The sequence below is a fragment of the Otolemur garnettii genome, unplaced genomic scaffold (genome assembly GCF_000181295.1).
Source record: "Otolemur garnettii isolate 467f Iridium unplaced genomic scaffold, OtoGar3 scaffold00057, whole genome shotgun sequence".
Taxonomy (NCBI): Eukaryota; Metazoa; Chordata; class Mammalia; order Primates; family Galagidae; genus Otolemur; species Otolemur garnettii.
In genome coordinates, this window is record NW_003852452.1 from 7,140,523 (window position 1) to 7,155,898 (window position 15,376).

The 15,376-nt window shown below is 40.0% G+C and overlaps 1 protein-coding gene across 11 annotated transcripts in view; it reads left to right on the forward strand.

Annotated features, from left to right (window-relative positions):
• Nucleotides 1-15,376, forward strand: part of PPFIBP1 (PPFIA binding protein 1) — a 62,211-nt gene that overhangs the window by 11,642 nt on the left and 35,193 nt on the right. For 6 of the 11 annotated variants that reach the window (XM_023514676.1, XM_023514679.1, XM_003792472.3 and 3 more), the window contains exons 3-8: nucleotides 4,597-4,683; nucleotides 6,366-6,479; nucleotides 7,500-7,631; nucleotides 12,111-12,203; nucleotides 13,932-14,046; nucleotides 15,320-15,352. In XM_023514676.1, the coding sequence (XP_023370444.1) occupies nucleotides 4,597-4,683; nucleotides 6,366-6,479; nucleotides 7,500-7,631; nucleotides 12,111-12,203; nucleotides 13,932-14,046; nucleotides 15,320-15,352 (574 nt within the window). Of the gene's footprint in view, nucleotides 1-4,596; nucleotides 4,684-6,365; nucleotides 6,480-7,499; nucleotides 7,632-12,110; nucleotides 12,204-12,523; nucleotides 12,617-13,931; nucleotides 14,047-15,319; nucleotides 15,353-15,376 lie in introns of all 11 variants that reach the window. The other 5 variants (XM_023514678.1, XM_023514684.1, XM_023514680.1 and 2 more) reach the window with 2 other exon arrangements.

Genomic DNA, 15,376 nt, shown 5'->3' on the forward strand with positions numbered 1-15,376 from the left:
CGTGGCTGGCGCCTTAGCCGGTTGAGCTATAGGCGCCGAGCCTGTACGTGTAGTTCTAATCCAACTTTCACATTTGTTATCCTTATAAAATGGGACCAATTTTCTTTTCCCCATTTAAATATAAGTACCTAACCACGCTGATTTGGGAATGTCTCATTCAAAAAGAGTTTCTATGTTCTAAAATAAATATTAGTGTGGCAAATTGCTACTTCTATGTTGATTTTAGATTTAGAGAGGACACAGAGCCCAGGAAAACAGAACAAAGCAAAATGAAGGTGAGGGACACAGGGAAGAAAGCGGTAGACTAAGGCAGATCAGTAGAAGCCAGAAAGCCAAAGGAAAACACAACATGATGCTTTCAGCAAAAATAGTGGGCAAAAGACTTCTGCCTACTGTGCGTTGGTAGCTTAGCATATAACAACTGTAGAAATTGAGTGGTGAGTACATGGGGTTTCATCATACTGGCTTCTCACTTTACGTATATGTGAAATTTTCTGTAATACAATTTTTTTTCACATGGGCACAAAGGCAAAATGTTACCATTTATTGCATCTTTATACAAGATTATACATCTTTCCTTGATAATTAAAAGGAAATTGATATAAAAAGAAAGATGAAAAGAAAAGCTTTCATCTTGGTGGACACTGACGGGTTATGTGTGCATCTGTTTTGTGAATTCAGGCAATTCCTGTTGCTCAGTGAGGTGCCTGGCTTGCTCTAGGAGTCTATAATTCTATAAGGAATAAAGCTGTGCGGACATTTTTCTCTCTATCATGTCAGGAAAACCTGGCAAACACCATAGCTCTTTAAATCAAAGTGTCCATGGTATAGTCGAGCTCCACACCCGCTGTTTATTGGACACTATATTGCTGAGATCCCAGTTTGATTCCTATTTTGACCTGAACTTTTAGCTGGATTAAATCTAGTAAGAGTTTGCAACCAGAGCTGAAGTAGAACGAACTGTTTGGAAGGCAACTCTGGGATTTTGCATAAAGTAATTTAGGCTGGTCTTTAATGCTTGGGAAGTCGGATCGACTCAAGAGTGTATACCTGAATCCATTTTAAATTACATGCTCTGGACTTGGTAAACATCGTGGAATAGTCAAAAGAAATGAAAGACAAAATTTTGCATTGAGAGACTATTAGGAATTAGTGATCAACTCACACAAAATTGCTAGTCAACTGTACATGGCAGAATCATACTAATCTGTGACATTTAAGACAAGACACAGAGGCTGGTAGCTGGGGCTCATGCCTATAGTCCTAGCACTCTCAGCGGCCGAAGTGGGACAATTGCTTGAGGTCAAGAGTTTGAGACCAGCCTGAGCAAGAGTGAGACCCTGTCTCTACTAAAAATGGAAAAATTAGCTAGGCATTGTGGTGGGCACCTGTAGCCCCAGCTACTCAGAAGGCTGAGGCAAAGAGGATTGCTTGAGCCCAGGAGTTCAAGGTTGCTGTGAGCTATGATGACACTATGACACTCTACCCAGGGCCACAGAATGAGACTCTGTCTAAAAAAAAAAAAAAAAGAAGACGACAAGATATAGAAGGGGACCCAGTAGAGGGGAGAAGAGCATGACACGCTATAAGGAGGAGGGGTGGGAACTGGTTCTGAAAGATGGATTTATAGAAGCAGAGAGAATGTGAGGGGGTCGAGTGGTGGCCACACACCCTGGGGGTAGGTATTGGAAAGGAGAATGGAAAAAAGCTCACTAAGAGGAAGAAACTGAGAATAGTAAGTAGAGACAGTACGTATAGGTCTCGGGAAACAGAAAAGAAAGAGGCCAAAGCAGAGGGGGAATGATGGGGTTTTAGGGAGTGGTTAAGACTTCAGTCCCCCAAGACTGGCAGCAGGGAAGGAAGGAAGGCGGGATGGAGGAGGCAGTGTGTAATATTCTGCATTGAAGAAGCAGGTGAGAGCGTGCAGGCAAAATGGCCTCAGCTGCCGTCCATTGAACAGACTGAAATCACCTCCTAAACACGTTGGGAAATAGACTGTGAGCTTGAGGAGACAGGAGCTAGTCTAGAGGTCAGCCACGATTCACACCCACGATTGACACTTTCTCTACCAGATCACAGAGGACCCATGAAGGAAAGCCTTGCTGAGAAGCAAGAAGGCCAGGTTAAAACCTAACATACATTATCCTTTTATTCAACCCATGTTTACTCAACACCTGTCATTGTGCCTTCAGCAGGCATTTAGTTAGCACCCACTGTATGTCAGACTCAAAGACAAATCTACCCACAAAGAATACAGTGTGAGAAAAGAGAAACGTGTGTGTGTGCACAGGTGCGAGTCAAATCTTGGTCCATTCAGTGGGATGCCTACTGGAATGAAGGTTCATCCAGCTGCCGTAACTGGCGTATGAGTAAATGGTTAATTCGAGGAAGACCTCACAGACCAAGCCTTGATGGAAGTGGACCTGAAGGAATGAAAGAAGAGGAAAGGGTGGGGAAGACGGTCTGTGCAGAGGGAATATTAGCATGAGAGAGAGCGGAGGTTCTGAGTGGTCTGGTGGGTAGGGCATGGGAACTGGGGAAGGAATGGAGGCGCCAGTATATTTACCAAACTTACCTCCGACATTCTTAACGCAAAGGTAACAAATGTGGCAGAAATATAAATAAACCCTCGTGGTTGGCAAAAATCTTTGCCTACTTAACACAAGTATATAATATTGGTGACTGTTAAATTTTGCTTTATGTTCCTGTAGTAACTTTTAATGTTTAAAAGAACATTAAACTACCTTTGAGCACTACGAGTACTCGGACATCTCAGGATAGTTGAAAAGCACACATGTCCTCATTTTGGGTCAGTTTTCACTATCTGTTTTGATTTGGGGATAATTTTGAAGCCCTGGTTTTGGAACCTCTCACTTCAATATCATACGTGGTATCGTGAGAGGAATCCCTACTGCTCTGGCTATAATTTCCTCCAATCAGACAAAAAACAAATTTTAACTTCTTATTTTCATTGAATAAAAAATGTTTTGTTTTATTTTGTTTTCTATCTAATGAAACGTATCTGTTTCTAGATGTGGCTTGGATGGGAATTTAGAAGCTGCTATCTGTGAATGTTCCTCATCAAAGTGAGACATGAACAGCCGTCCAGGGGCCGTCTTGGTGCTTTCTTAGATGGAGATACCTTGAGTTTTGCATGCTGGCTGCCCCCCACCCCCAAAAAAACCCTTGTCCTCAAGAAGTCCTGTGCATTTCATTATAGTGGTAGTACCCAGGGATGGAAGTGCTCCAGGCTCTCCATCAGACTCTTCATAATACTTGTAATTTAAATCTGGGCCCTCCAGTTCCCAGCATAAGCAGAATTAATTATATTGTGCTAATTGTGCAGGTATGCGGTCAAACAGCCAATGTTAAAAATTTGATCTGCTCCTAATCCGAATGGCTCATTTACTAAATTGGCCTCTGATTCTCTAGTGGCCTCTTGGAAAATACATCTGGTGTGCTGAAGTTTTTAGAAGAAACATCCTGAAATTTTCTTCTTGGTGAAAGCCCTGTGTGTTTTTTGTTTCTCTTCCTAGCACGTGACTTCTGTTAGTCTCAGAATTGATACTGGAAACTGCAGTATTTGGAAAAGTATTAATAGCACAATAGTATCAGTTCATTCTGAAAAAAATAAAGACGTCACATTAGGTATGCCCCAGGCAGTAAGGACAGAGGGTTTGTGGTTTTTCCTGGTTCTAAATCCAAAGGTATTAGTTGCTTTTTAAATTGAACTCTGGATGGGCCCCTATTTAACCATTTTGGATTCCAGCTGGCTTTTATTTGAATGAAAAATCAGGAAATCTGTTGGGATTACATATTTTATGGTTGTAAACTATTTAAAAGCTATTAAAAACCACATATACTTAACATGCTTCAAAAGGACAGTTTTTATGTTTCTTTCATAACTTGCCTATGATAGCCAAGAAGAAAAAAATCTATACTTCCTTTCTCAGTTTATTCTTCCTCCGGCATTTATACCATGCAGAAATACACCCACATTGTATTTGACAGGGGGAAGGGACCGGAGGGAGGGGAAGAAGCAGTGAGGGTCAGTATATGCCAATGACCCATATGCTGGGGAGGGTGTGGGGTGATCTACAGGCTCTGCCCAGGAGCTGAGCAAAACATACAAACAAGGAAACCCGAGGAGGTAAGGAGTTCTAAGATAGAAAGCCTTAAAACGCTGATAGGCAAGGCTAGTCGGCCCTTCCAGGGGGGTCATCTGTGGGCTGAGCCTCCTGGGACAGAGAAAACAGTTGGGGCGTCTCCTGCACACCCACCAAGCTTTGCCTGCTCCTGGGTGCGTGTCTACCATCAGTGAAGATTATTACTCGCCATTGTTCCTTGGGGGTCGTTATTTTTATCTCGTTAAGAAATTCCTGTGTAGTTTGGCAGAAACACACCTCAATGCTTCACGTGCCTGTCTTCCCTATTTCGAGGTGAATGAACCAAATTGCAGCCTCCTGTTTTCTGATTGGCAGTGACGACTGTGCTGAATTCAACTCAGGCTCCTTGGGTTGAAAACATGCGAGTTTTCATTTGCCTTAATGTGTCGATGTTGACAGACTCAGCCTCCCCCGTTACTTCCTTTTTCAGACAAATGGACACCTCCCTGGGAATGGAGATGTGTATCAGGAAAGGCTGGCACGTTTAGAAAATGATAAGGAATCCCTCGTTCTTCAGGCAAGTGATTTTTAAATGTTGATCTTTCCTCAGGATCTCTTTGCAAGGAGTATTTTAAATTGGATGGCAAATTCAAATGCTTACAGCAACCACACTGCTCATGGCAATGAAGTGCAGTAGGCTCCCTACACAGTAGGGAGCGGTGAGGCCTGGGGCAGACCGAGGGCGTGTACACCCAGCCTAGAGGGACCTGCCCTCGGTCAGCCTCAGCTCATCCAGGGCCAGTCTGGTTAGAGGCACAGGGGCATCTGACCTGACTTTCTTTTTTTTTGAGACAGAGCCTCAAGCTGTCCGCCTGGGTAGAGTGCAATGGCATCACAGCTCACAGCAACCTCCAACTCCTGGGCTCAAATAAGTCTCCTGCCTCAGTCTCCCAAGTAGCTGGGACCACAGGGGCCTGCCACAACGCCCGGCTATTTTTTGGTTGTAGCCGTCGTCGTTGTTGTTTGGTCGGCTCGGGCTAGATTTGAACCTGCCACCTTACTTGTATGTGGCTAGTGCCTTAGCCACTTGAGCCACAGGCACTGAGCCTGACCTGACTTTCTGATCTCATTTGTCCTATGATCTGATTATTTTTAGTATATTTTAATATATAGCAAAATTTCAGATATATGAATATATAGTATAAAAATAATATAAGGCCGGGCACCTGTAATCCTGACAATCTGGGAGGCCAAGGTGGGTCGATTGCTTGATGTCAGGAGCTCAAGACAAGCAACAGTGAGACACCCCCACCCTGTCTCTACTAAAATAGAAAAACTAGCTGGGCGTTGTCGTGGGCACCTGTAGTTCCAGCTACTCGGGAGGGTGAGGCAAAAGAATCTCTTGAACCTAAGAATTTGAGGTTGCCGTGAGCCATAATGCCACAGCAATCTACTGAGGTAACAAAGTGAGATGCTGTCTCAAAAAAAAAAAATCTGAATATATATGTATATATTTCTGAATTTGGGTATGTCTATTTAATTTTCAATATAATACCAGGGGCCAGACAAAACGCAGCAGTGAGTAGAGTCTTGCTTTGGGGCTAAATTTGAGTTTGCTTTATCATAATGTTTTGAAGTCTTGGCAAATATTTTTCTTTGGTATTCTGAGCTCAATGAATTGAAGAGTGTTTACTAGATGGGTAATTATTGAAGAAAAACTCCGAGAGCTGCAGTAAGCACTGAGGTTGAAGGGGTGACCCGGCAACCAGCTCCTCATGGGTGTGTGGAGTCGTGATCAGTGTGATCGTGAAAGAGCTTATGAAATCTGAATCCTCTGCTTTCTTTTTTCCTTATTCTTCTTGAAGTATCTAATTTGAGTAGTCCTTGATAATTTCTGTTACAAACATGAACTTCATTTCTTCTCTTAACCTCTAATACTATTTCCCTCTTCCTCCTCCCCCCAAAAGATAATTTATATGCACACTCTCGTAAATAGTTAAAATGATTTATCCTATAAAGTATTATATTCCCTAATAAATACTTTTTCTAAAATTATATAGGACTCTTTAGATCAAAAAACAACTTGTAGATAGGAACACAAAGGACTGCTGTTTTCTTGTTAATTTTAAGATTTTTTTTTTTCTTTCTGGCCATAGGGGCAGTGGGATCATTCTGGTTTTTGTCCCTTTTAGAGAAATAAAGTATACAATAGGACCCAAATTCTTTCTAACTCACTGCTGTATTTCGCTGCACACACAGGTAAGTGTGTTAACAGACCAGGTGGAGGCTCAGGGGGAGAAGATCAGAGACCTGGAGTTTTGTCTGGAAGAGCACAAAGAGAAGCTGAATGCCACCGAGGAGATGCTGCAGCAGGTGCGTGCCGAGCTGCCCCCGGTGGGTGACGCTGCGCTTCTGTCACGCCTGCCCTGACGCAGCAGCAGATTTCAAGATTCACTGGGAGTAGAACATTTTATGCAAAAATCTAGACTAGTACCGTCGCAAAACCCACAATGTAAAATGTTTAGAATCTGGAATGAAGCAGTAATAGGATGGAGGCTATTTTAATTTTCTTTTTCCTTTGGGGGGGGGCATTTTCTAACTCTCAACCAAAAACTTATATTTTATGGTTAAGAAAAGACAAGCAGCACCACATACAACCTTTGTTATTGGGAAGAAACTCACAATCTACGTGCACACACACACACACACACACAGAGGAGAGGCTCTGGAGCACAGTGGACGGTGTCTCCACCGGAGCAGAACTGCTCAGGTTTCAATTCCTGCTCTGCCAGATCCTGGCTGTGTAACTTTTGGCAAATGCTAAACCTTTCTGTTCCTCAGCTTCCTCCTCACTTCAATAAAGACAGTAAGAGTTTCTACTGTGAGGATTGAAGCACTGTATGTCAGAATAGTGCCTGGCACGTAGTAAACATCATATCATCATCATCAATGTCATTATCAGGCTTAAGCACATAAGGTTCTCACCTAAAGGTCACATGTAAGGGTGTATGGCACACCTCCTGGGTGAGGGGCACAATTATAACAGGGACCTTACGTAACAAATGCAAACATTGTAACATTTGTACCCTCATATTAATCTGAAATTTTAAAAAAAGGAGTAAAACATTCAGTTGTAGGGGGAAAAAAGATATATGAGGTTTATATATGAGTGTGTATCTATCCAATATGTCTTTCCCGATAAAAGGACATGTGTTTATTGATGCCCCAAGATGGGTAGCTAAAGTAAATAATTTTTTAATGCATATATTTGGTAATCGTACTTTACTGTATCCTCAATTTGATGGTAACTTCTTTGCGATCATAAATGAGACAAATTCACATGTGTCTGCTTCTAATAAAATGATTTTGAATGTATCTCTTAAATTCTAATAGGAACTTCTGAGTAGGACCTCTTTAGAGACTCAGAAACTAGATCTGATGGCTGAAATATCTAACTTGAAGTTAAAACTGACAGCTGTGGAGAAGGACAGATTGGATTATGAAGACAGGTTTAGAGACACAGAGGTAAGTGGCACTGTCTCTCTGTCACTCTGTCTTGCCTGCCTGTCTCTTCCCCCCCCGCCCCGCATCCTGTACATATTCCTAGGGCAAAACTGAAACTCTTTGGAGGTGTATAGGGGAGGTAGTTAATTGCTATATGCCTTCATCCTACTTCATTTTCAGAATAAACTTTAATTACATTGACTTCTCATCACTAAATGCAAATGGAAATTTTTATTTAAAAACTTTGATATGAAATAGTAATCTTCCGAGACCAGGCACGGTGGCACACTCCTGTAACCCCAGCACTCTGGGAGGCTAGGGGCAGGTGGATCGCCTGAGCTCACAGGTTTGAGACCAGCCTAAGCCAGAGCAAGATCCTGACTCTAAAAATAGCTCAGTGTTGTAGCGGGCACCTATAGTCCCAGCTACTTGGGAGGCTGAGGCAAGAGAATTGCTTAAGCCCAGAATTTGACGTTGCCGTGAGCTGTGATGTCACGGCACTATACCCAGGGCGACATAGTGAGACTCTGTCTCAAAAAAAAAGATCTAATTGTAATGGAAAGTCTTGGTTTATATCTTACTTTCCTCGGTAGCAAAAGGAAATCTCTAACTTGGATCATGTTTTAATCTCAAAGCTCTTTGTCAGTCACCTGTCTGAGCGTGTTTCTCCTTCCATTGATACTGGGGGCTCTTAAAGTAAGATTAGAAAATCACTCGGGTTTAAAATTCTTGTTTTGTGCTTTCTTTACAAAATCGCTCTGATGTTTTCCTCTTTCCCCTCCTTTTGTCATTTGCATGGTCTAATAGTCAATATGAAAGGTAGTAACTCAGTCGGCAGACAAACAACACAGCAGCGGAGCTAACTCTGCTATAGGGAAGAAAGAATAGTGGCTGGGCAGAGAGTCGGCCTTCTCCCCAGTGGACTTCCCCGTTACATCTCAGGGAAGTCTCAACCTGTGTAAGACGTTAACCAAATAACTGTTTGCAGTGCATCTTAGTAGATTTGTTTGTTTTGGGGGGAATTTTTTGAGAAGTAAGACTTCAGAGTGATATTTACAGCCCTTGAGTTTAGTTTTTTTCCCACTGCTTCCTTCCTTCATTCGTGTATTCCCAATCTCATTCAGAGTGAACTTGTCATCAAACTTCCAGGAAACTCAGCACCTCATCATTTTCTAATAGAAATTCAACACTGCTGGTAAAACGTAGTATGCACATCCCTAGAGATTATAGAATAGTTGATAAACTTTGTAATGTTAAGTATGAAAATAATTAAAATCGTCCTCAAAGTTAAAACTAAATTTGATTATTCTTATTTTCCAGTATTGTTCCCTTAATGAAAGCAGAATATTTTCCTGGATATTTCGTGAATGCAGAAATCTTTGTGTAACAATTTTAGATTATTTTGATGTTAACATCTAAGAAAATACTGTCATGGGGAAGAAGTATAGGCATTTCCAAAGGATTGGGAGTAAAAGTCTTTTAAACCTTGGAAGATTCAGGCCTTGCCCAGGAGTTGTGGATGGGAGTTGTGTAGCATTACTCTCCAGTGCCCCCTTGTGGTAAGAGCACACATGTCCGAGATGGAGTTCTTCGGGTGCCCTGGAGAGTTCTCTGAAAGGGAAAAGGGAATGGGGAATTTTCTTTTGCAAAGGAGCTAAACTTTTGATAAACTAATTGAAATAATCCGTATTCTGTTTTTTAATTCTCAAGAAGGAACTATTTCCAGACATTCCAGCTTGAGATGTCATGGGAAGATAAGACTTTTTTCAGGTTGGAAATCTGGATTCATTTTTAAAGTGTTGCCGTAAAAGATAATTAGGTAGTTTTTGTTTGTTTGTTTGTTTTGAGGCAGCCTCAAGCTATCCGCCTGGGTAGAGTGCTATGGCATCTCAGCTCACAGCAACCTCCAACTCCTTGGCTCAAGTGATTCTCCTGCCTTAGCCTCCCAAGTAGCTGGGACTACAAGCGCCCGCCACAATGCCTGACTATTTTTTGTTTTTTTGGTTGCAGCCGCCATTGTTTTTGTCAGACCCCGGCTGGATTCGAACCTGCCAGCTCAGGTGTATGTGGCTGGCGCCTTAGCCGCTTGAGCCACAGGTGCCGAGCCTAGGTAGTGTTTTTTTAATAGAAAAAAGATTCCAGTTTGTAATTCCATTTTCTTCAGTTGTTTCTTCTTTGCAAATTGCCACTATTTCTGAAAGTGGTAAAATATAACTCTGTGTGTGTGTGTTGTGGATACATGTTTACATATACCCCGTATTGATGAAGGAAAATCACTAAGGACTCATTTTGCAAAGATGATTCGTCTAAATGAATGGCTTTTTAAAAAAACTTGAATTCTAAAAAAGAATAATAATAATAAATAAAAACTTGAATTCTGAACCCACAAATAAAGTGTTATTGAATATAGTCAAACAGTTCTTGACCCCATTCATAATAGGAAAAAATAGATTTCCTCTTATTGAAATATTACATAATTATTAATGAGCAATTACATAGTAATGGTAGGTAATACTTTTCCCCATTTTGCAAGATTTAAAAGCCTGTGGATTGGGCTGGTGTGGTGGCTCATGCCTGTTATCCTAGCACTCTGGGAGGCCAAGGCCAGTGGATTGCTTGAGCTCGGGAGCTGGAGACCAGCCTGAGCAAGAGTGAGACCCTGTCTCTACTAAAAATAAAAAGACTAGCCAGGCATTGTGCTGGGTACGTGTAGTCTCAGCTAGTCAGAAGGCTGAGGCAAGAAAGAGTATTACTTGAGCTCAAGAGTTTGAGGTTGCTATGAGCTTTGACACCATGGCGCTGTACCCAAGGTGGCAGAGTCAGACTCTGTCTCAAAAAATAGATAAATAAATAAATTCACCCAATGTTAAAAAAAAAAAAAAGAAAGCCTATGGGTTTACTAGAAAGTATATTTCCTTAAACCATCTCTTTTCCTAGTGTTTGTGGGCTCAAATCATTATACTTGAAAGTTTAGAATAATCCCTCTTCACGACGTTTTACTCCTTATAGAATTCTTTTGCACTCTTATAAAATTATCTCATGTAGTTTATGAATTTGTGGCCCAGGAATAAATGTCCTTTAAAAAGAGAGGAGTAAAAACATATTGAGCATTGGAGGAATTTTTATTGCTTATTGTTAAAAAAAAAAAACAAAAAACCATCTCCTACACAGAGTATTTGAACTTCTCTTTTAGGGGGGTTGTGATTGTTTAGCACTCTTATTGGTTTTCCTGCTCTCTGGGCTCTGGACAAAAGTATGGGACCATTTCTCGTAATATTTAGGCAAGTTTTTAGTTTTTTTTTTTAAAGGTGACAGTAGGGAAGATGTCAAATTGTATTGTGTCATAAAAACATTAGGATAGCTTTTTCTTTCATTGTCCAAATATAAAATTTGGAAATATATTATGATACTGAATACGTGTGTAAACTACAGGGCTCTCTTCCACCTTTACGTTGAGAATCTGGCTTAAAGGGTTTAAATTTTATTCCATTCACCCAAATTGAGTTGATGAGCAATCTGTGTTTTTGTCTATAAGGGAAGAAATTATTAAAAATATTTACATGGGGGAGGCACCTGTGGCTCAAAGGAGCAGGGCACCGGCCCCATATGCCAGAGGTGGTGGGTTCAAACCCAACCCTGGCCAAAAACTGCCAAAAAAATTCATAAATACCCATACATCACTGAAAAGTCTCTAAAGGTAAATGGCTTCATTAAAGAATGTGGCTTATTTTAAAAGGTAGAGTTCATACAGTCAATTTTTGTCTAGAAATATCTGACAAATGATAGGAAGTCAGACATTAAGGTACCTTTTGCAATCAAAATGATGGCCACCTTTTATTTTCATAAGCCCATCCTTTTAGGTCAGAGGCATTGGGAATTCAAAGCAATGTTTTAAATGGAAAGATGCTTTGGTTTTTAGGAGGTATATTTATTTCTAAGAAAATACATTTATTTCTTTCATACAACTTTAACTTAAGAGCTATTGACCTCTTAAGATTTCTAAGATGCTATTTTGGTATTGATTTATAGTCCCCAACTACACACACATCCCCCTCACCCCATGACACAACAGGAGGTGAGCATTGAGCTTTCTCTGTAGTTACAGCCACTGCCTGTCAATCACATCACCACCTGAGCTCTGCCTCCTGTCAGATTAACATGGCATTGGATTCCCAGAGGAGCCCGAACCCTACTGTAAACTGCTCATGGGAGGGATCTAGGGTTCGCCGCTCTTTATAAGAAGCCTGATGACCGGATGGCAGTGATGCTAGCACTGGGGAGCAGCTGCAAATACAGATTCTCATTATCAGAGAAGTTTGACTGCCTAGAACCACAATCTATCAGTTGCTTGCAGAGTTGCATCAGAACCAGGCCCCCTGGGTCTATGGAAAAATTCTCTTCCATGAACCCCGTCCCTGGTGCCTAAAAGATCGGGGTCCAGTGGTATAGATGACTGTGTTACCACCTTCCTAATGGGTTTCCTTGTTTGTTTTTGGACAGGGGCTAATTCAGGAGATCAATGACTTGAGGTTGAAAGTCAGTGAAATGGACAGTGAAAGACTTCAGTATGAAAAAAAGCTTAAATCAACCAAAGTAAGTTTTCCCTATGGTTAAATTTTTCAAACAAATGGCTCTCCTGCTCATCTATAACCAGTAATATAAGTAAAATGTTTTCTACTTAGTATTTGATGAAGAAGGTATTTTGTAAGTGAATGAAGTCTTCCCCCAGGCTGTAAGTTCTGGAATTTGATAAATACTTTCTGTTCTGAGTAAAAACCAAGGCTTAACTAATCAGACAGAACATTTCTCTGAGTGATATCTAACCTCCTTTGAAAACTGATGTGATTTTCTTGGTTATTTAGCCTGTCTTTTTCTATCTGTAGTTTTCTTTCACTCCTCTGTCTCTCTACCAGTCTTTAATGGCCAAACTTTCTAGCATGAAAATCAAGGTGGGTCAGATGCAGTATGAAAAGCAGCGGATGGAACAAAAATGGGAGTCACTGAAGGTGTAGTAGACCCGGGGAGCGGGATCCGTGGCCTGTCGCTTTCTGGCTTGTGTCGTTTTTTGCCGTGATGGTGTTTTTAGTGGCGTGTGCATTCGTTTTGTGTGTGTGTCACCTATTTTATGAAAAATACCTTTCAAGCTGATTAAAGAGACAGGGTGATGCCTACTGATTGTTTTCAAAAACATATGAAATAGGAAAAAAATAATAGACAAATAAAAGGATTAATTTCTAAATTAAACCTAAGGTCTTAGATGATAGGGGACCCCAGCATGGTAAAATAATTGTAGAAGCTCAGCTATGAAAGAGTTACAGAAACTGCTTTCCTCCTCAGGGACTTACCTGAGGGTAGGTGTACAGCAGTTTACTATATCAAGGCAGTGAATAGAGACTACTGCCTAGAAACAGTATTGTGAGAAGAGGGCAACCCTTCTTACTAGCACTTCTGAAAATTTCTTACACTACTGTAAGTCAACCTAGTTTTTCTGGAGAGCTGTGTTTTCATGCAATACTGTATGTAATTATCTTTAGAGACCTTTGAAAATACAACAGCATATAGACTATAAAGGCATTGCACGGCTCTGTTGGTTGTGTTAAATGTAGCCAACAAAATGTAAATTTGCTAAGGTGAATACTAAAATGAAACTGAACTAATTAAAACTTTAGTAAACCGATCCATGGGCTTGGAATCTTTTACAGTTGCATAGTTAAAAAAAAATTAGGAGGTCTTAAAAATCTGTTTTCCTCAATTAATTTTTTTCCGACTGTTGTAGGAGAATCTGTTCTTTGATCATAATGATGAAGATGAATTATTTATTTCTGAGATTTGGCTAAAGTTTTTCGTGACTTGCTGCAGTATCCACTAATCAAGTTCTGTGCTTGTTAAGAAGCACAAGGGCCCCTTGAAATGCTGAGTAACTGTCAAGCAAGTCTTTTTCAGTTTGCATTTTATTTTGCTTGTATGACACTAAGTAACTAATTTGATTATCTTCCTTGGTTAACTTATTTTTTTAAATTATTTAACACAAGATTTAAACTTGAGGGTTCCTCTGGCTCTAATTGCACTGTAAAAGATTTGTTTCTACTTTGATCACAAAGAAACATGAAATAATTATACCATAACTTATAAATTGGACTTATGGTAATAGTTTTGCTTCCTGCTTCTCATTGCCTTTGATTTCTGATGTTTGTGTCTGAGCTCGTGTAGATTCTTGCTGCATCCATAAAATCCAATTCTTGATTTAAAGAGCTAAGATGCTTGCTGAATGTTCTCTTACTGTAATAGCCTGTTATTTTACAATGAATTTATAATTTGTAGGATGAACTGGCATCTTTAAAAGAACAATTGGAAGAAAAGGAATCTGAAGTTAAAAGGCTACAAGAAAAATTGGTTTGCAAGATGAAAGGAGAAGGGATTGAAATTCTGGATAGAGGTAGGAACATAAATTTAACATTTGTTATCTAACTTGTCAAAATCCTCCAAAATCTGTAGGAAAAAACTGATGCTAGTCAATATGTAATTTTAGTGTCAACGAAAGAGTAGCAGAAGCCAGTTGTGTTCCACCTTGGGGGACTTCCCACCTTGATTCTTTACCATGCCGGGGAGTCCATTCACTTCTTCTTCAGCAGAAGGAGGACAATTCTGTGCTTTATTAGGTGGTCATTTTAGATTGCTAAATTGTAACTTCTCATCCAAAGAATATACTCGTTCAAATAGCAACATAAGGGGATGTCAAAATAATTAAAAGGAATTATTACTATGTCCCAAGACTGTTTCCTTTGGAACTAAAATTGAGATCCGTTCAAGTAAGAGACTCAGAAGTCTGTCTTGTTCCTTGGCGAGAAAAGAGGAATGGTTCTGTATCTTTGGGAAATTACTAAAAATTTCATACCATGGGTTCAGCCTTAGCCATCTAGAAAGCAAAAATAGAATAGTTCTGCAAGATAAACTAATGTATGAGTTATATCCCATTTTTTCATGGCTGAGGAGGTTCTGAGTATGGTATAAACCAATGTTTTTCAACCTTTTTATCTCACAGCACACTTGAGCCTACAGTTAAATTTCCGTAGCACATTTAAATTATGTTGATCAAAAAAAAAAAAAGGTAAAAAAAAAAAAGAACATACTCACTGTGTTTTGAGCTTATTTTGAAAATAATTTAATTAATGATCTTGAAAAATTTTCACAGCACACCTAAGGTCCTCTAAAGGCACAGTTGTGTGCCACAGCTCACCAATTGAAAATCACTGGTATTGACTATAGTTTCTAATAATGTACCTTATACATGATGGACAATACCTTGATTGAAATGTGGTTTTTAAAAAATTATATTTGGGGTCCTGCCTATGGCTCAAGGAGTAGGGCGCCGGCCCCCTATGCCAGAGGTGGTGGGTGTAATAACTTCTTATACTCCGTAAGTCTAATTTTAATGGGAGAAAATCAAAGTTCAGAAAGATGGTATGACACGGTAGCTTGAATTTAAGTCTTCTGATTAATCGCAATACATTCTCTTTCCAACCCCACACAGAGCATGATTTATTGGACTGCCAGTCCTAAAGTCACAACAATAGTGCTTAATATTCAGCTTTTATGAGGTTAGAGTTCCCTCTTTTTAGGTAAAAGGAGACCAAATAATAGTGCTTTGAAAATATTATTTATTGTTGTGATTTATGCTAACTTCCACTTCGATGGGTTTTCCTGCACAGATGAAAATTTTAAAAAGAAGCTCAAAGAAAAAAGTAAGGTTTTGGTGTATTTCCATC